The 22,256-nt window shown below is 41.4% G+C and overlaps 1 protein-coding gene across 1 annotated transcript in view; it reads left to right on the forward strand.

Annotated features, from left to right (window-relative positions):
• The window catches only part of LOC127617105 (PH and SEC7 domain-containing protein 2-like), a 43,052-nt gene that overhangs the window by 12,782 nt on the left and 8,014 nt on the right, over window positions 1-22,256 (forward strand). Inside the window, exons 5-11 of the mRNA XM_052088994.1 lie at window positions 3,775-3,833; window positions 7,023-7,112; window positions 11,158-11,201; window positions 11,341-11,531; window positions 13,916-13,986; window positions 17,877-18,034; window positions 21,861-22,005. Of these exons, the coding sequence (XP_051944954.1) occupies window positions 3,775-3,833; window positions 7,023-7,112; window positions 11,158-11,201; window positions 11,341-11,531; window positions 13,916-13,986; window positions 17,877-18,034; window positions 21,861-22,005 (758 nt within the window). The remainder of the gene's footprint in view (window positions 1-3,774; window positions 3,834-7,022; window positions 7,113-11,157; window positions 11,202-11,340; window positions 11,532-13,915; window positions 13,987-17,876; window positions 18,035-21,860; window positions 22,006-22,256) is intronic.

Consider the following 22,256-nt stretch of genomic DNA (forward strand, 5'->3'; position numbering starts at 1 on the left):
ATTTCGTTATTTTACTAACCCAACTAATGACTCGTCTGCGCTTTATCAGTAGGTTGCACCGACACGTGAAGCATTTTTTTTTTTGCTTTCACTTAAGAAGAGTTGTGCACTTTTTATTTTAATATATCTCTTTACATAAATACTATTTTCCACTTAAAAACTATAATTTCGTTATTTTACTCACTGATGAGCAAAAGGTCGAGGCAGAAATGACCATGTACCTGCAGGAAATGGCCATTGATGGGGAAGAGGACCCGCTGACTTGGTGGAAAACGAACGACAAAAGGTTTCCGTTCATGGCAAGATTAGCACGGAAATATCTGTGCATATGTGCTACCAGTACTCCATCAGAGCGGGTCTTCAGCACAGCGGGTAGTGTAGTTACTCCAATCCGCAGCTTATTAAAACCAGATAAAGTGAATATGTTGGTATTTCTGGCCAGAAACATCGAAATTTAAACATGGTCTATGGTGAAAGATATTAGCCTTCTTTACGCATTTTTCCCATCCGTTGAGGAGCTATTTGATTTTGCGTATAATTTTTTAAACGTTCATTTGTGTAGTTCATATGACCACTTTATAATATTTCAATAACATAATTTATTTTATAGCCTGTGCTGAAGTTAATTGTGCTGCTAATTATAAGTGAAATGTTAATGCCGAGTTTCGGTCTGAGTGTTGTTAATAAATGTGTGTTATTCATATTCACCTTGTTTCTTTCATTTGATTTGACATTATGGATTTATGGCCAAGGAAATTTTTCTTTAAAAGTATTAACCAGACAAAAGTTATTTGACGTTCGCTGGTCTGGGTTTATCTTAAACTGCCGCTTCAGTGTATACAAGAGCTATGTGACAATGAGCAAGATTTTCTGAGACACTACAACTACTAATAATTAATTAATAAAGGCTATTTTCTTGTAGCCTACAACATAAAAATATTTTAATCTAAATGTACAGTGTAAGACATGTAAAAAAAGACAAGAAGCTAACAATGTCAAGATCAATATTTGTGTAGCCTGCCTGACACGGTATTTTCACAGACTAACACGTCACGTCTCTGGCATATACTACAGTATTTAAAATAGCATATATGCATTAGTTATATTCTCAATTTAATTTACAGAGCAATCCCTGCAAAGTTTTTAGGTTAACTGTAGAAGAGACTAGGATTAGTGAGTCACACTAGCAAGACTCGCAAAAGGGGGCGTGGCATCACGATGGTGGCTCTACATCGTGATGTTGGTCAGCCATCACGATGGACGATGATATCGTCCATATATTAGTCCATTCCCTTAAGCACCAGCGATAGCACAAACACTGCCACCCATGCCCACTTGCATTTTGCACTGGGACAAAAATGTTGCTTAGAATTAGCGCTCTCACAAAAATTGGATAAGACTAGGCCTAGCGCTGACAATAAAATAGAACCCAGAATGTTCATCATTAAGACAAAAAGCATTTTGTCACTGACTGGTTTTCCAATGTCAGTGGAACATGTTGATAGTTAATGTGAGGAGGGGAACTGACTTCATACAGCTAAAAAAGACATCACTTTGGGACCATTTGGTAAATGCATGTAATTGCAAAAAAAGGAAATAGCCAAGTTAGTGTTGAGAAAAGATCTTGCAATATTTGCGTGCAGGTGACACTTGGTTTGACATTTTCTTTTCTGATGCAGTTACATTCATACATTTTTAAAAGTGGCTTCAATGTCCAAATACTTTTGGGGGACACTGTACATTCACAAATTAGTTACAGTTACAAATGAGTTAGATTACAAATACAGACTTCCAGGTCTTGGTTGTTGTAGTCAACTGTTGTTGTGTTCATATAACCTCAATTACGAAAAAGATGGGATGGTATCCAAGATACTAATAAAAGCAAAATGGAATAATTTATAAATACTATTCACCCTGTGCTATATTGATAGCAATACAACAATAGATGATTTAATGTTTTACCTTGTGAATTAAATATTTTTTATTATTATTATTATTTTATATATGCACTCATTTCAGATCAGATGATTGCAACATGCTTCAAAAACATTGTTGTTTGTGTAGTTGTGTTTACCACTGTGCAACATCACATTTCCTGTAATAACACTTATTAAGCATTTCCGCACTGAAGAAAGAAGTTTAAGTTTAGAAAGAAGTGATTGTATTGGGCCTTCATTGCTGTATTTTACACTTCATAATGCACCCTTACAGATGTGAAACTTGCACATGCTGTGGGCACTGACACACCCCTTTACCATGATGCCACAGCTTTAGTCGCTCAGGATCATTGATATGGAACCTGAAAAGTTAGTCTTTCCTCTTGTGATGATACCCGGCGGACGTAATCTCGAACCCTGTCTACACCGGACTCTGGTTGCACGTCTCATCGCATCAAAAAGCGATAGCACCCATTATATTCAATGATGCTGTCTACACTGGAAGGGTCCATTGCGTCGCGCCGACATTAAACAGGTGTCCCGTTCCATTTTGCACTGCACAATGGCACTACTACATCCAATGATACAAATAAACTCTTTAGAGTGTTCGTGTCGACTTGTCCCGTTGCGTCACATCAACGGATGCGCCCGGTGCAGACAGGGTGTAATGTTTTTCAGTAGGCTGAGGCATCCAGGATAAGCATAAACAAGCAACATAAAAAAAACTAAACAGATACAAATGCAAATGTAATGCAAAACCAATTAAACCTCCTCTGTTGAAAACAACACTGCACTTCTTTATCTTTCATATTTAATGCATCAGTTCTTGTGAACTTGCCAACGCATTTATGCGAGAGGCAGCTTGAACTCCACCCTCATGAACCTTCATACCACAGCTGGCCGGAAGCGAACATTTTAACACCTAGCGTTTCACTTCAGAAGACATTCATTCATCCACTGGAGTTGTTTGGATTACTTTTATGATGGCTTTATGTGCTTTTTGAGCTTCAAGATGTTGGCACCCAATCACTTGCATTGTATGGACCTTCAGAGCAGAAATATTCCTCTAAAAATCTTCGTCTGTGCTATACAGATGAAAGAAAGTCATACACATCTGGGATATCAGGATGGTGAGTAAATAATGAGAGAATTTAAATTTTTGGATGAACTATCCCTTTAACTTGCATATGTGGATGCAGCGGTGAATGAGTATTCCTGAGCCCTTGTCATGATATCCATTACAGACAAATGATGGTTTTTAAGGCAGTGATGTCTGAGGGATCCATTCCAAAATACACATGCATGGCTGCGTAAGCAGATAGTGCAGGTGCTAGATTGTCCTGCCTGCAGTCCTGAACTGTCTCCAATTGAGAATGTGTGGTGCATTATGAAGCACACAATATGGAAATGAAGACCACGTACAATTGTGCAGCTGAAGACCTGCATAATGGATGAAAGGGGGGATATTCTGCTCGCTAAACATATCAAACTTGTGTCTTTAGTGCCCAAATGCTTAATAAGTGTTATTAGAAGAATTGTTGAATGTTACACAGTGGTAAAAACTCAACTGTCTCAAATTTTTTGGAGCATGTTGCAATCATCTGATTTTAAATGAATGTATATTTAAAAAAATATATATATATTTAATTCACAATATAAAATATAAAATAATGTGTAGCTGTAGTGCTTTCAATATAGCACAGGGTGAATAATTATACAATTTACAAAACACTCCTTTTTATGTTTATTAGCATTTTCCATAAATTTTGGAATTTGGATTGTATTATTGCCCATTTCTACATCTAATTAGCATGCTATTTTGGTCTGTTTTTAATAGATGGAGCTCATACACTCACCTGTGCACTTATGCTTCTTAACACAGACCTGCATGGACACGTATGTATTCAGCAATGTACACACATGGACAAACACACACACTCATGCAAATGCATTGCCACATGTGGCCTCTCTCCAAGTTGTTGAATCCAAACATGTTTGGCAGTAACCAGTTTATAAGACTCATTATTTAATTAATCTACAAGCCCCTGTGGTTAGTAAGGAATGCAGTTACAGGAAGAGGAAATGTCGAACAGTGATTTGATTTTGTCGTAGTCTGTATAGTGAAACGATTCTCTGAGACAGATGGGTAACCGTATCTACTTAAGATCCTCTCTGATTTAATTAAAGAAACACATGTTAGATTGATCTTGAAAACAGACTACCCTCAATTCTGACTTATATTTCTAAATTCTTCTGTTGGCGGCTCTGAATGGCTTGCTGAGATATCCTATAGCTGATATTATATACTCAGAGCATTAAAGGGTTAGTTTACCCAAAAATAAAAATGATCCCATAATTTACTCACCTTCAATCCATCCTGGGTGTATATGACTTTCTTCTTTAAGCTAAACACAATCAGAGTTATATAAAAAAAAAACATCCTGGCTCTTCCAAGCTTTATAATGGGAGTGAATGGTACCTTAGATTTTGAACCCCAAAGAAGCGCATCCATCCATTAAAAAAGTTATCCATACGGCTCCAGGGGGTTAATAAAGGCCCTAGCGTTTTTGTAAGAAAAATATCCATAAAATGTCAGAGGATTTCAATATAAGAGAAGAGGAGATTGAGTTTTTTGCCCAGCTCTATTTGTTTGAACCGGAGTACACCAACCAGGAACTCTGGGAGATGGAGGAGGCTGCAGCAGCGGCAGACGGACAGTACGGTAGATGTGGTGGTGCTCATGCAGGAACTGCGAGGTAATGCCAACAGTGGCTGAGAGTGTTGGCTGCCATTAATGGATGATTGGAATGACTGGATAGACTCACGAACGCAACATTTTATGACTAATACAAATCTACAGTATAGCTAAAACAACTCACTACTTTTCGCCGATTTCCTTTGCTGTAAACAACACGTGCTTCCGCTTTCGTCATTTCTCAATGGAGCTTACGCTATGCCTACGTCATACGCTGGAACTCAACTCTCTTGTGAATGCACAGACGGCCTTTACCGGAAGCCAGTGATTATAGTTTAGAAAGTTATTAATATGGATAATTTTCTTACAAAAATGCTAGGGCCTTTATTAATCCCCTGGAACCATATGGATTACTTTTTTGATGGATGGATGTGCTTTTTTGGGCTTCAAAATCTAAGGTACCATTCACTCCCATTATAAAGCTTGGAAGAGCCAGGATATTTTTTTTAACATAACTCTGATTGTATTTGGCTGAAAGAAGAAAGTCATATACACCTAGGATAGATTAAGGGTGAGTAACTTATGGGATAGTTTTCATTTTTGGGTGAACTAATCCTTTAAAATATGGGTTTGCTCTGTCCTTGTAAATTATATTCTTGACTTGATCTGGCATCTTGAGCATACATTTATGATTTTTATCAGCCTTCCTGTCCTGATAGTATGCATACGTTGCAAAGAAGTCTATACGATGTATGCATTTTCATGCATTCCCTGACACACCACTGGATCTTCAGATGGCATTCAGCAGATGTTTTCAACGTTTAAGATTTAGAATGTATGTGAACCCTCTCTTAAAGATGTTTGTCAGATGTTTGTACACAAATATGTACGAACAAATACAAAGAAACTTTTATACAAATATGTTTATTTTATGATAATGACTGTTTCCATTTATTGAAAAATGCTAGCCGACGTTCTAGCATTTTTCTTTTGAATTTCACTGCGCCAATGTTGCCGTAAGCTATAACTTTAATGCAACCGAAATTATATGTAAACATGAAACTAGCATACAACTACATAGGAAATTGGTTGCCTGAGGCAACAGTCAAATTTATGGTTTTGTAATCACTATACAAAAATATTTTTTTCAGAATCGAGTATCCTAGTTAGCCGTGTAATGTGAAAATGTAAAATAGAATATAATACTTTCCTGGTGAAACACTCTTTCATAGAAGTCTCAGCAACGTAAATGGGCCTACTGGATGTGTATAGATTAATGAAAATTTACAATTGACGGTGCAAATGAATCTAGAGCCAGGCTTAATCTGTGTCTGTGTATCTGCCTGATGATTAACATGGTAACAAATCACAATCTCTCTCGGTTCCTTACCGACCTTACCCAAGAAGTACCTTACAGTGTCATTTTCATGAACAAGACTCTCATTGCTGTGTAATACAGCATTTCCCTCTGACTCTGACTTAAACACATCTCTCTTTACATTTCTTCTTTCATTTTCTCTTCCCCATCTAACTCACTTTGCGGCAGGTGGTAAGTGCTTCTCTCTCCTCTTCTTCTGTGTTTTTCTCTTCTCGTTTAATGGCTTCAGCTTTAATGTGTTTTCAGAATCTGTTTTCATCCATCATTCGTGGAATATTATTCATCTAAAGTAGATCTGTGGGGTAGGAGGGAGCCAGACAAACTGAGAAATAGATGTGTTGTGCTGCTTATAGTAGTTTGGCCTCCAGTCTGGTGTGCTACAGCCATCTGTTGATCATTTTGTGAACTGCATGTACTGTATATCAGAATTTGTTGATTTGGCCCCTGATAAAGACTAAATAGATCTTCTTTTTATCACATCTATCTGGGCTTTTTTTTGTTACTCTTTTCATGATTTTGTAACCGCTCTTGTACCCCACATTTACCATGGTAACCATAGTATCTCCCAAAATACCATAGTTAGTACAGTGACTATTTTGGGGCCACTGCATAATTGTTATACTGTAAAATCAATACAAAGTAACATGGGATCTATTTTTTACAGTGTATGAAGCTTTCAGAATCTTTTTCTCATAGCAACACACTTAACATTTTTTATAAAATACCTCAAAACATCTTAGCAACACCATAGCAACGCCCTGGTCACCACCCACTACACCCTAGCACTGTGGTACAGACTTTTCCTGCAGAAAATGTCAAAATTAAAATCTTAATTTGATGACAGTGGTGTCTAATACAGAGTTAACTCAGTTATATTAGTAAAATGTTGTACAAATTATTGTGGTTAATGTAGTAAATATTTGCATGGATTTCCATCAGTGATAATTAAAATGTCTTATAAAAGTCTTTCTGTCTTACAGATGTCTTGTTATAATATTACATTGTTTTCTAGAACATCGGGAAGAAGATGTCATGTCAGCAGTTCATTAGCAATCTGGACGGCCTCAATGATGGCAAAGATTTTCCCAAAGAATTACTCAAGGTAATATTTGGGAACACAGCAGAAATGTTGTTGCTGCTTATTTACATATTATCATCATATAATTACTATGTGTAATTTTACTATCTTAAAATTACTATTATAAGAAAGAGAACACAACTCTGTTTCAAAACCTAGTAAGCTGCCGACAGAGGTAGCATTTTAAGACATCAAATGCACACCCCAAACATGAAGTCAGTTCCAGAAGGTTGGCATCTTAAATATGTTGTCTTTTAAGATGACACATTTGAGTGAAATTCTATGGCAGCAACGTTTGTATCATCCGTGGATAATACTGAGCCCGTTAGAGGATAGGGAGGGAATTTATTTTTGGAAATAGTTTTGAGTTCCCTCAATAACTTTATCAATCCCTCACAAAAATGGTTTTACTACAGTAGACAAATTGTAACTATAAAATGTGTGGTTATAATAATACAGTTAATTCAAAACAATGGTCATAAAAATCATGTCAGTCGTGCCTAACAAAATTGTTACATTTACTATAGGAACACCACGGTTAATTTGTGGTACATGCAACATGGTTTTTTAACCATTTTTTTAACCAAAAAAGTTTACTGTGGTTAAACCAGGGTAATTTTCTTAAGGGCTGGAAACTATGGTTTTGAATACCATACTTGTAACCATGGGTGTTACTATTACAAATCTTTAGTAACCACATTCTTTTTTTTTTACAGAATTATTATGATTTTTATCACCCTAGTTTTAGTTTTACTGTATTATTATTATGTTTTTACAACAAATATCATTATTAAAATATGGTAACTGTAATAAAACCATGGTGCATTTTTGTGGTTACTATGCTTTTATCAAAAAATACCACAGTTTAACTCCTGTTACACGATAAATGTATTATGAAGAAATGCAAAACCTTTTCGCAAGCTGATGCAAACTATTTAGAGGAAACACAAAACATATGGCAAGTGAACGCAAACTATTGCGAAGGAACACAAAACTTATTGCAAGGGAATTACAATTTTTGTAAGGGAAGACAAAACTTTTTGAAAGGGGACGTAAGTTATTGCGAGGGAATGCAAACTAATGTTCGGGAACACAAAACGTATTGTTCGGGAACGCAAAACCTATTGTGAGGGAACACAGAATGTATTTCAAGGGAACCCAAAAGTAATTGCGGAACACAAATCTTATTGGGACGGAACACAAATCTTATTGGGATGGAACACAAAACTACTTGCAAGGAAATGCTAAAGTTTTTGTGGGGCAACACAAAACTATTGAGAGGGAACTAAACGTCTAGATTACTAGTGTAACCGACATTCCCTGATGTCGGTTACACTAGTACGTAACGAGACGTTGTGTCGATTGTTGTGACACAAGGGGCTTCTTTCGACCCCACGGAGACCACATCCTGCCCAGGCAGGGGAGGTGAAAATACGTCACATGGACCTGTTACAACACACATGGATGTGGCGCGGTGGTAGGTCCTGCCCGGTTGAAAATTTGCAAGTCCAAGATCGGTCGTAATCCGCCGCCTTTCTTGGGTATGATGAAGTAAGGGCTGTATAAACCCTTCTTCATCTCGGCTGGAGGGACTGGCTCTATCGCGTCTTTGAGTAGAAGGGTCGCAATCTCCCAAGCAGGGATGCCGGCGAAAGGGTGCGGTAGCCTGGCGAACTGAATCGCGTAGCCGAGTTGGAGTTGGGAACCGGTGAGCCGGGTTGGGAAGTGAAAGCCACGTGTCCAAGCTCCGTGCGAGGGGCACTAAGGGGACGATTGTTTTCGACGTACCTGGCGAGGCTTCGCAGTAGGGCGGAGCAAGCAGTATGACGTTGGGAGTCGTCCGAGCACGTCCGGGACAGTTGAGGTCCGTCCATCCGGAGTGCCGGGACTGTTGAGGTGTGGCACCGGGTTGCCGTGATAACGGCATTTGCAGGCCAGGTGACCCAGAGAAAGAGGAAATTGCTCTTTTATTGAGAATGTGGTTACCGCAGCCCGAAGGGGTGCGGCAAAGAAAACAAACTGAACTGAAGATTCTCCTCCCAGCCCTCCACCGGGGTCTGCTTACCAGCTATGGAGCAAATGTCTAGTTCCCTGGGTCATCCATCTCAGGAACGCTTGGGAGCCTTCCGGGTCCTCGAGGACATTTGGGAGACGGGGAGCATGCGCTTCCTGTGGGGCGCTTAACGCTGGGGCTGAGAGCTGGGCCCAGGTTGGGGCGGAGCTGCGCGTTTTTTTGGAAGCTGCAGGGGACACCCTCGGCAAGCAGAAGGAGCATGATGTGAGAAATTACCTCCGTCTGTTTCGTCACCGCTGAGAACTGCTGGGTGAAGTCCTCCACAGTGTAGCCGAAGAGACCGAACTGGGAGACAGGGGCGTTGAGGAAGCGTGCCTTGTCCACGTCCCGCATCTCGACCAGGTTCAGCGAGAGGTGTCATTCCTGGACCACGAGGGTGACCATCGCCTGCCCGAGAATCTGCGCTGTGACCTTCTTGGCCTTGGAGGGGATCACCGGGCGATCCCGCCATGTGGCGGCGTCTCGGGACACAGGTGGATCGCAACCGCTCTGTCCACCTGGGGGACCACCGAGTACTCGTGGGGTGCTCCACCGTCGAGGGTAGTGAGAGCGGATGAGCGAGGAGGCCAGTTTCAGGCAGTGAAAGGTGCCCTCCACGACCTCGTCAGCCCATCATGCACCTCTGAGAAGAAATGAACTGGGTGGTGGGGGGGTGGGCGTGGCTGTGAGTGGTGCCCAGACCCGAGGACACAGTCATCTAGTCGTGAAGACAGTGGGGAGGACGGAGGGTTCCAGTCCTACCCCATGCTGATGGTGGCCCGGGCAAGCATGCCGGCCATCTGGCCGTCAGCCTCAGACTGGGTGTGCCGACCCGAAGGTGGTAGCCCAATCGAGTTTTCCACGTCAGATGCCGGAACACTCCCGATGCAGCGATGAGCTCAGCTCAGGGGGCTCAAGGGGATAAGCAGACTGGCCGTGAGGTGAGCCACTTTCACCCCGAGCCCGGGCGGAAGTCAACGAGTGTGCCGGTGGCGGGTGGTTTGTGGTGATCTACCCGGGGATACCGAGCCCGCTGCCATCCCCAAATAGCCTCCATCACAAGCCAGGTCATCCTCAATCCCGTGGGAAGAAGGAGCGACACGGGGGGGGGCGGCTGGAGTGGTGTTCCTCTTTAGGAAGGAAAGCCTCGATCGCAACGTTGCCATGGTAAGGTTCTCGCAGTGAGAACACAAACCATCCACAAATGCTGCCTCGGTGTGATCGCTGCCCAGACACACGAGGCAGCGTCTGTGACAGTCAGGAGCGGAGAGAACTCGACCGCATCCAAGAACTACCCAAAGAGAGCGAGAACCACTAATCGCGACCATGAGGTGGTTATCCCATGTGACTCTACCCTCCCTAGCAACCAGGCCAATTTGGTTGCTTAGAAGACCTGGCTGGAGTCACTCAGTACACCCTGGATTCAAACTCACGACTCCAGGGGTGGTAGTCAGCGTCAGTACTCACTGAGCTACCCAGGCCCCCTTACTTTCCTCTTATTAGAGTATTTCACCATTAGCTTAGCAACATGCTAATGTCAAACTATACTGAATCCAACAACAATTTGCGTTTCCTGTGCGGAGCGCTATTTGTAACTTATGAGGTTCCATGATTGTTAAGTTGCTACCCTGGAGAACAGAGCTGCCAATATAGGTAGTAGGCAGCTAGGCAGATCACTTGGTTTGGGAACCGAGTTTAGCTTTCCATTCATACATGTCTACACATTTTATGACTGATTTCATTAAAGCACACACTAAACACAATAACAACATAATGAGAACAATATAATTATATTCTGGAATGCAACAAAGAAGAAGTGTTTGTTCTTAAATTGTGTTTAAATTGGGTTCAAGTGGATATTCTTTCATATATTCGGTCCTATGTGCAATGCCTGTTTGAAATCAGCAACATTCTTTCCCTTTACAACAGGCTCTTAGTGTTTGTTTGGTTGTAGTGTTGTTGTACGGTTTCAGACATATGGTACTAATGGTCTCATTTGTCTCTGGCCTGGTTTAGGTGCTTTATAACTCAATAAAGAACGAAAAGCTGGAGTGGGCAATGTGAGTAATCAATATAATTTTCAAGAGCACTAACATTATCATGTGACTTCTGGTGCTTATGTGTGTAATGTTCACAATATCTTTACACGTGTATGAATGCTGAGTGTGTTTGTGTGATTAATCCCGCTGTTTTCTGCAGCGAGGAAGAGGAGTTGAGGAAGAGCCTGTCGGAGCTGGTGGATGGTCAATGCGAGGTGGGGGGGAAACGTGTTGTCAGGGTAACGGATGGCAGTAACCCTTTCATAGCCATTCCACTGGTACTCAATGCTGCAACTTACAAACATGGGGTTCTGACACGCAAAAGCCATGCAGACATGGACGGCAGACGCAGTAAGTGTGTGTTTTTTGTACTGATAGACACTATATGTTGCCATTTTTTAGATTATCATATCGACCAATAACCATGTATGTGTATCAGTTCCAAAATCTACTGAAACCAAAATCTCCTCTAAAATATTCTAAAATAAATTCAGCAATTTTGTAACATGTCATCGTTAAAGAGACACTACAGAGGATTTCTCGTTTAGTGTTACAATTGAACAAAATGCCAATATAGAGCCAGTACAACAAACATTATGTTCATGCTTAAACCCATGTCATGACGGTAAACCTAAAATAATGATTTTATATTCTGAACGGCCGTGTTTAAATTGGTGGGAAATTTCAGGTTTCCTTTATGCATCCTTACGTGTTTACATCATGTCCGTATACAAAACAAAAAAAGAAGAACCATTGGCAAATATGTGAGGTGTTCGACATACCGGTTAAATCTGTAAAAATTTGTAAACCTTTAGGAATTTTCACTTATTGTTTCTTTCTCGGTCATGTAAAATTCCACTGCATGGTAGGAAATGTGGACTCCAAACAGAGTTTGCGTTACAAATAATATAATATAATATTGTTTATCATATTATAATCAATATTTTTTTTTATTTACAATTCATTACTTTTTTGCATGATTAAAAAGTGACTTTTTCTTGTGGTCTTGGATGAGAGTGCACTCTATCTTGCGCACATTTACACTCATTTTGAAACGTTTTTGAATCACTTTCCATATAAATGTGTTTATCGTGAAATATTTCGTTATTGACAAAAAATATCGCAATATAAAATTTTGCTTACCCACCGTTACTTAAATTGCTCAGACGTCATAATTTTCCAACTCTAATATGACAGTCATAGGCAACCATAGGTATGCTTCAAACCATGAGAGTCATCCATGCAGAATACCTTTGCCAAAGCACAACTGATGTAAAAAACAAATGTCAACCACAGATGTGAAAAAAGAGGCAGAATTCTCTGTAGTGTATCTTTAAATTGTATCATTAAAATTTTGCCATTATATCATCCATCTGCCACCCTGTTCTCTAAATATATGCATCAGCATTGGTCAAACACTAATATTTTGCTCTGCAAAATCATGCTTTCGATATAAATCCATAAAATAATGTTTTTTTTAGTTGTGGCGCTCATGCAGGCAGCACAAGTTCAAATCGAGCTTGTGACATTTCCTGGTAACATTCCCCTTCATTTCCCCATCATTTCCTGTCCTTTATGTTTTGTTCATAACAAAATAAGTGGCAAAATGCACAAGACAACATATCAAACCTATAAACTAGGACTGGCTATTTAATCCGTTAATTTGGTGTGATTAATTATATGAAATATAACATGTAAAAAAAGTTCTGTAATAAGGAATGTTCCTATCTGAACAATTCAAGCTTGATGTGCCACCTTGATGTGTAGGGGCAGTCAGCACAACTCCAGATGTACAGACAACACGGCTCTTAAAACCAGAAAGAGCAAGCAGTGTAGCGTTCCAAAGATGACGTGCTCTTGCACTGAAAGACGGTTGGAATGAGCACAACAGAAAAGTCTCGAGACACATTTTCAAATTTGCATATTATGTTTAACCAAAGTCAAGCAGCTATTTTTCTTTGTAAACAAGTGGCAACACAGTTGGTCAAGATTATTATCAAAGAACATATTTCAAATAATCAGTAACATCTGACAACGCTGGTTTCATAAATTGCACTTCTTTACCTCAGATAACGCTAAAAAGCGTTCTCAAGTTGACTGACAGGCGATGTCTGAATCTAAAAGGTGATTGGCTCATTTAGGCTTACCTGCAAGGCAGGACTTCCTTTCTACATCCAGTGACCGTTGGGTGTTCCAATTTTTCCCAAAAGTGGGGAGAAGTGACCCGTCTCTTATAATAATAAAAAATAATTTTTATTATTGTGTACAAAATTATCCTTTTTTGTGGGGCCTTCTTCAGTGTGATTAATTGCAATTATTTCGATAAATTAATGTGCAAATCATGCAATTAATTAGATTTTTTTTTTTTATATAAACATAAAAACATCGGACCCATGTTATATTATGTGGCCTTAAGTACTATGTACTTTACCATTTGATACAATGTACTCATTATGTACATACTGTACATGTTGTTGCATTGTAATTACATTTAAAGAACTTGCATTTAATTTGCAATTTGTTAACTTAACCCTATCCCAAACCTTTCCCAAAACCTAACTCTAACCCCTAATCCTAACCCTACACTTACTCGTAAACCTACCTGTACCTCAACCTCAGAACAGTGTGTGTGTAAAAGATATTCTTTCCTTGGTTTATGCTGCAGTAAACAGTACTACAGCTCATTAGTGAAGCTCTCTCTCTCTCTCTCTCTCTCTCTCTCTCTCTCTCTGCAGCCCCGAGAGGACGCAGAGGCTGGAAGAAGTTTTATGCTGTGCTGAAGGGAATGATTCTCTACCTGCAGAAAGTAATCACTCACACACACAAAGATACACTGCAACATAGCTAAGGCAGTTCTGTCATTACATCATCTCTTTCTCTGTTTATGTACAGAATAGCATAGACCTTTATGTGCATTTTTTTTATGTATGAATTCCCAGATGATCTACAACAACTCACTGTGCCCATCTGACCTTCCATTTCAAGAGTCACAAATGAGCAATATCATCAATTGTTGTTACAGTTAAAATCTCCTTGTCTCATTAAACACATTTTTACACAAAATTGGATTAAAAAAGCTAAATAATCGTTGATGATACAATTGATAACTGGAGGCCACTGGCTGAATTAAACATGCCATGTAATGAGGTCAATGTGAAAACAGTGTAGCATACTACTGTTCGAAACCTTTACTGTTGCATACTATTTCTGTCACGATTCCCTTGTTGTCTGCCCTGGGTTTCACTTGTCATTGTTAAATGTACTACACTTCCCAGAATCCACCTGCCATCACCACTGCCATTTTGTTCATTGTTCTCACCTGTGTCTAATTCAGTCATCGCTCCCTGGTTATTTAAGCCCTGCTTTTTGTTCACTCCTGGTCGTTCGTTGAATGTTGTCAAGCCTGATCTGTGTTTCCCTGCCTGAGTTCTTAGTTTATGTTTGTTTCCCCATCGAGGGTTTTTTCCTTTGTGTTTGTTTAATAAATAAAGAAGCCTGCATTTAGATCCTCTCTCCTCGCTGCCTCATTCCTAACAGAACGAACGACCAACTATGGATCTAGCAGGGTTCCTCATGGAGCTGACACAGGCGGACTTGACTGTCCGGGAGTTCTCCTACTTTTTCACCAACGTGGCCAGTTGCACCGGCTGGGATGACCACACTCTGAAGGTGGCGTACCGGTTCGGTGTTCCCAAACACCGGTGTGGGAACTCCCGGAGACTGCACCTGGTGGGAGTACGTGGGACTCATCTTGGAGTTCGCTGCCGGGGAACCACCTCTCCAGATCCCAGCTCCCGCCTCTGGGCTTTCCTCTCCAGCCACGGTGAGTGAGCCAACCCCCACGCCTGCCGTGGTCAACGAACCAGCGCTGCTAACTTCATCTGCCCGGAGGAGGAGGAGGAGAAGAAAGGCCTCTGCTCTCCAGCCTCCGCTAACCACGGCCAACCAGCCAATGCCTGCAGCCCCGAAGGTCAGTGAACCAGCACCTGTAGCCCCCGATGTCAGTGAGCCAGCGCCTGTAGCCTCCGATGTCAGTGAGCCAGCGCCTGTAGCCTCCGATGTCCCTGAGCCAGCGGCTGTAGCCTCCGATGTCCCTGAGCCAGCGGCTGTAGCCTCCGATGTCCCTGAGCCAGCGGCTGTAGCCTCCGATGTCCCTGAGCCAGCGGCTGTAGCCTCCGATGTCCCTGAGCCAGCGGCTGTAGCCTCCGATGTCCCTGAGCCAGCGGCTGTAGCCTCCGATGTCCCTGAGCCAGCGGCTGTAGCCTCCGATGTCCCTGAGCCAGCGGCTGTAGCCTCCGATGTCCCTGAGCCAGCGGCTGTAGCCTCCGATGTCCCTGAGCCAGCGGCTGTAGCCTCCGATGTCCCTGAGCCAGCGGCTGTAGCCTCCGATGTCCCTGAGCCAGCGGCTGTAGCCTCCGATGTCCCTGAGCCAGCGGCTGTAGCCTCCGATGTCCCTGAGCCAGCGGCTGTAGCCTTGACCGTCCAAGAGCCAGTACCCCCCGAGCTTTCCAGAGCTCCGCCTCCGAGTCTCCCGAGCTTTCCAGAGCTCCGCCTCCCGAGCCAGTCCCCGAGCTTTCCAGAGCTCCGCCTCCCGAGCTTTCCAGAGCTCCGCCTCCCGAGCTTTCCAGAGCTCCGCCTCCCGAGCTTTCCAGAGCTCCGCCTCCCGAGCTTTCCAGAGCTCCGCCTCCCGAGCTTTCCAGAGCTCCGCCTCCCGAGCTTTCCAGAGCTCCGCCTCCCGAGCCTCCCTCAGTTCTACCTCCTGAGCCTCCCACGGCTCCGCCCCCTGAGGCCTCTGAGCCTCCAGAGCCTCCTACGGCTCTGCCTCCAGAGCCTCCTACGGCTCTGCCTCCAGAGCCTCCTACGGCTCTGCCTCCAGAGCCTCCTACGGCTCCGCCTCCAGAGCCTTCCTTGCCCCCTACAGCTCCGCCTCCCGAGCCTCCTACGGCTCTGCTTCCAGAGCCTCCTACAGCTCCTGACCCGGCCCCTGACCTGTGGCCTCCTCCCAGGCCCCCTGACCCAGTCCCTGTCCTCTGGCCTCCTCCCAGGGCCCCTGACCCTGTTCCTGATGGGTGGCCAGCTCCCAGGCCTCCTGCCCTGTTCTTGCCCGGTGGCCAACTCCCAGACCACCTGACCCTGTTTCCGTCCTGTGGCCTCCTCCCTGGTTCCCCAAACCTGTCCTTGCCCTGTGGCCAGCTCCCAGGCCTCCTGAACCTATCCTTGCCCGGTGGCCAGCTCCCAGACCACCTGAACCTGTCCTTACCCTTTGTGCCCCCTTGGACTGCCTGTCTGCTCCCTGTGCCCCCTTGGACTGCCTGTCTGCTCCCTGTGCCTCCTTGGACAGCCTGTCTGCTCCCTGTGCCTCCTTGGACTGCCTGTCTGCCCTTTGTGCCCCTTGGACTGCCTGTTTTCCCCTTGTACTCCCTTGGTTTGTCTGTTTGCCCCTTGTGCTGCTCTGGTCTGTCTGTTTGTCCCCCCACTCCTTGGATGATTTTTTTTTTTTTTTCATTTATTTTTTTTCTCTGAGGAGCGTCTGGAAGCCGCTCCTTTGAGGGGGGGGGGGGCTGGCTATGTCACGATTCCCTTGTTGTCTGCCCTGGGTTTCACTTGTCATTGTTAAATGTACTACACTTCCCAGAATCCACCTGCCATCACCACTGCCATTTTGTTCATTGTTCTCACCTGTGTCTAATTCAGTCATCACTCCCTGGTTATTTAAGCCCTGCTTTTTGTTCACTCCTGGTCGTTCGTTGAATTTTGTCAAGCCTGATCTGTGTTTCCCTGCCTGAGTTCTTAGTTTATGTTTGTTTCCCCATCGAGGGTTTTTTCCTTTTGTGTTTGTTTTGTATTTTGTTAATAATAAAGAAGCCTGCATTTAGATCCTCTCTCCTCGCTGCCTCATTCCTAACAATTTCACATACTATTTTTAGTAAGCAGTATACAGAATAAACTGTGCACTTTGCATATATTCCAAGCATTGAATTTCATGGAATACTAGATTGCTACTTAACAAACACTGCTCAGTATATTCTAAACGACGAGTAAAGGCATGAGCAAGGTGGCATTATTTTGAATAATTTGTTGGTGAAACAGATTGTACTGAACAGAATGCAACAATAAACATTTAAAAGTAGTTTAATGTAGATTAGAAGTGTGCTGCATTGTTGTCACATGGCCTTGCTACGTTTGTCACAACCTAATTTCAGCGAGTGGCTTCCTGTATTAGTTTGGAAATATAAACTTTTATTTTGTGTTTTTAATCTAATTATGTGTGGTTTTTTTTTTTTTTTTTTTACACTAATTATCAAAAAAGAGATGTTTATATTTGATGTATTTGACACTTCTGGTTCTTTCTTCACTCTGGAAATATAATAGGAATTATATATTATAATAATATGAATCTTGTAATTGTGTTGTAGCTGATAAAAAAAATACAATGCTATTATAAAATAGAACATTAATGAACAAATATATAAAAAAGATGACTTTGTAAATCTTCTCCAGCAAACTCTAATTCTTAACTGTTTGCAGGACCGTTTCCCTTTCGTGCACATTAGCGAAAAAACTCATTTAAAAATAAAATCTCTTTTAAAGACAGAAAATAAGGCTTTGAATTGCTGAATGAGATGAACCCATTGTCTCTGACAGTGGTGTTTTATATTTTACTCATTCTGCTCTATGTCTCCACCGTGTGGACAGGATGAGTATAAGCCTGATAAAGATCTGTCAGAGGTAGATCTGAAGAATGCAGTCCGGATTCATCACGCACTGGCTACAAGAGCATGTGACTACAGCAAGAGAGCCAACGTCCTGAAACTGAAGACCTCAGACTGGAGGGTGTTCCTCCTGCAGGCCCCGTAAGCAGTACAACTCTTTAACTGCACTGACACAATCCACTTTCTCTATTTGTATTAATCAATGTTAAGAGTTTTTAGCAAGTATGCAAGTATGCGCTAAGTCTAGGCACAAGTAGGTTTGCCCTAATAGGCTGGGTCAAGCAGCTCTATATATCGAGTAAATCACTCGCATTTGCCACCAAATTTCGTGTTATGCAACAAAATATGTTGAGTAAATATTCAGATTTTCTCACCAGAGATTGAGTTGTGTAGTGGCGAAGAAGAACTTAAGCACAGCGATCCTTTTACTGAGTAAGAATCTGCCGATTAAGAAGCTGGATTCAGCCTCGTCTTTTACAGTGTGTTGTGTCTCGTGACAAAAACAAATCTTTAACACACCTATGCAAGGGTTTGGTAAAAGGTTTTGCATTTTTTTATTTTGCATAATAGTTTTGATATAGTAGCACTTAAATGTTTTTTTTTATAATATACCTTGTGAGTATTAAGTAAAAAATTTGTAAAAAAAAACAGTAAAAACATCTTGCAACAAAAATGTTAATTCATGACCAAGTGCCGTAGGTAATTACAGCAGTGCTGATTTAGGGCCATATAGCACGATTGCGAGTGTTATATTGATTATATACAACAGTTCAATGAACAAGTAAATGTAAAAAAAATTTTGGAAAAAGTTAGTACGGTCATAAAAAACGAATTTTTGCAAGGAACTATTTTCTTACATGATGGATCAGAATCTGACATTGCTGGTTCAAACCAAATGATGCGTCCTAGCCTCACTTTAGAACTAGTATCACGGCTTGTGCTGTTTCAAACAAGTTATTGGATAAACAAGGATTGATGTGTGTGTGTGTGTGTGTGTGTGTGTGTGTGTGTGTGTGTGTGTGTGTGTGTGTGTGTGTGTGTGTGTGTGTGTGTGTGTGTGTGTGTGTGTGTGTGTGTGTGTAAGAGGGAGAGGGAGAGGGAGAGGGAGAGGGAGAGAGAGAGAGAGAGAGAGAGAGAGAGAGAGAGAGAGAGAGAGAGAGAGAGAGAGAGAGACATGGAGCGTGTGCAATCACCTGTTGCCAAACCCATGCAGAGATGATTTAGTTAGTCAGCTTTCTGAGGATAATGTCATTTTGGTGAAATGCATCCTACTTTCTCAGTGGAAAAATAGCTGTCCAAGCAGGGGTATTCCTCCCTATTTCGCAGTAGCCGGTGAGCAAATGTCATTCACTATAGACACCGCTATGTCTTCCACCATTTTTAACAGTATTTCCTCTCCAATGTGAAAACTCCAGTAAGAGGTAAGCGCCTTGAGTTTGTGTAATTAATCTGTCTGTTGTGTCTCTCATCTGTGATGAGCCTTAATGCTGAAGTTGTTTATTTAAAGCTATTTCCTAGTTTTAGCAGTGTAGAATAATCCGCACGATCACGTTGTGCTGATGGGAAAAAACACTGACTGATGCTGACTCACTTCATGTCACCTGAACTGGCTTATATTACACAAAACAATTGTCTTTTGGAGCCACCTGCTGGCTAAAATCATTAATGTCACAAAAATAAATGTAAAGAGACATGTATAGCTCTTAACACATCTACACTGCTCTTACACTTTATTTTAGAACTGCACAAACACAAGCGGAGTCATACACAAAATGAAGCATCCGAGTGCTGACATCAGTACTCATGGAACGTCTCTCATCCAATCAGATTCGAGGACCAGAACTAACTGTTGTATATATGATTTTATAACATAGTCTGTTTGAATATTCGATTCTGATTGGCTGCAATGCATGCAGTTCAAACCGTTGAATGAACCGCTGAAGTGCCCAAAAACTCACACATTTCTGACTCAAACGCTGAAGGTGATGCGCTGTTGTTTACCAAAAAATGAATAATACGTTTTCTTTTGAGTCCCAACCCCTCTACATTCTGTGGATATTATTATTTCTGGATTGTGGATTTAAATTCACAGTATATTGACCAAGTGTGTGGTCGCACTACTTTTTCTCTGTGTCTGAAAAGGCAGAGGTGTAGATCTAAAGACCCTTAGATAAAATTAAACAGAGGTGGGTAGAGTAACCAAAAACTGTACTCAAGTAAAGGTACAATTACTTTAAAAAATAATTACTCAAGTACAAGTAAAAGTATTAACATAAATAATTACTTGAGTAAGAGTAAGAAAGGATCCAATTAAAATAGTACTCAAGTAGTGAGTAACTCGTTACTTTCACAAATGACATAATGGATGTTAACTCCCCTATAGTCCATTACATTATACACATTTAACATGTATTACAGAGTTATTATTATAATTATAATTATTATTAATGTAAATTCTGTCATCATTCACCATCATGTTGTTCCAAACCCATATGACTTTCTTTCTTCCATGCAACACGATAAGTAGATATTAAACAGAATGTTTGCCTGAGTTACAATTAACTTTCAGTGAATGTTTTTTTCCTCCATATTTTGAAAGTCAATGGTGACTGAGACTGTCTGTCCCTAACATTCTCTCTAACATATTTTGGGTTCTAAAACTCTTTTGATCTAAAAAGAGGTCCACCTCAGCAAATGAACATAACACAGGTGCACACAAACCAGAGAACAGAACTTACTAAACATAAGAGAATTGATGCATTTCTATGCCCAGCCTTATTTATTTATAACCGAGTACTCAATTGAACTCAGTGAGATGTACCTGTAGCAAGACTGAGGAGGCTGAACATTCACACCTTTTCCTAACCTGACAGCAACAACATGTGATAAAATGTATATTTTGTGTTTTTGTCCTAACCAGCTGTGCCGAACGACGATACATTCTATTGATCACTTGGTTTCTATTTTCAGCAACGTCCTGAGAATCCCTGTCTGCTATGAACTGGCACCAGTCTAACATCTTTCTCAAAACCGTATATTGAAGCCAACATCTCATTAGCCTACTTGATAAAAACTACTCGATTTTGGCCAAGAATGTTTTTGATGAGGTATCAATCTCTTCAGTCGGAGGTCTGTCACAAACACTCACCGGTTCAGAATGGAGAAGAGGTGACAGACATTCCCGCCACCTCTCTCTCTCTGTTTGATTGAGTACTCTGTTTCAAATAAATGAGGCTGGGCATAGAAATGCATCTATTCTCTGAAATACATCAGACAGGTTAAGTAAGTTCTGTTCTCTGGTTTGTGTGCAGCTGTGTTGTGTTCTGTCGTTAGTATCGCTGTGGTGGACCATTTTTAAATCAACAAAATTAGTAGTCGCTTGAAAGCCCCGTCTCATGACAGATACTGCTCTTGTGCAGTCTCATGAAAGTTCAGAGGAGAGCAACGATCGGTCAACAGTTACACGAAATAATACATTCGATTTCAGTTTGTTTCTCACCAAACCTTATCGTATGCTTTCATAACAATCATTAGTCTCATGGAATAATTCATTAGACTTCTCATTTATACTTTTGCATCCTTTTGAAGCTTGAAGATGTGGTCACCATGAACTGCCATTTTGTGATATCACTGAGCGCAACATTTCTTTCATGATTTCTCCCTTTGTGTTTAGAAAAAGAAAGTCAGTCAGATGGGGTTGTAACTACACAGGGGTGAGTAAACAATGACTGAATTTTCATTTTGGGGTGAACAATCACTCTAAGGAACTGGAATAGTTAAGAGGAAACATAACAGGAATTGTAAAAAAATCATTACAATTCCCATCACTATTCAGGCTGATGCGATTTTACTTTGTACAAAAGATGGACTAACTTTACATTATCCCTTAAAGTATATGATCCCTTATAGTATATGCACCCTCTGTTAGTTAAATCATTTGACTTTCACTCTGTGTATGTGTTTGCAGGAGTGAGGAGGAGATGATGTCGTGGATTTTCCGAATGAATCTGGTGGCGGCTCTATTCTCGGCCCCGGCATTTCCTGCTGCCATCGGCTCCATGAAGAAATTCTGCAGACCATTACTGCCCTCATCCACAACAAGACTCAACCAGGTACACAAATACACATGTGTATGCAGTCTGTACACCCCAGTGTCCTCCTCCAGTGCAGCTGTGTCCATGTGCCAACAAGCACAAATGCAAAGTCATGCATTTATTATATTAAAATATATATATATAAAATAAAATCAATTCTAAATATAAATGTCAAATAATCAAACTACATATATTATTTGCAGATTACATCTTCCATGTGTTCTGTTCTACAAACAGTAATCAGAGACTTCAGAACAGCATGTTACCAT

This window comes from Xyrauchen texanus, chromosome 23 (genome assembly GCF_025860055.1).
Source record: "Xyrauchen texanus isolate HMW12.3.18 chromosome 23, RBS_HiC_50CHRs, whole genome shotgun sequence".
In the NCBI taxonomy this organism is placed as follows: Eukaryota; Metazoa; Chordata; class Actinopteri; order Cypriniformes; family Catostomidae; genus Xyrauchen; species Xyrauchen texanus.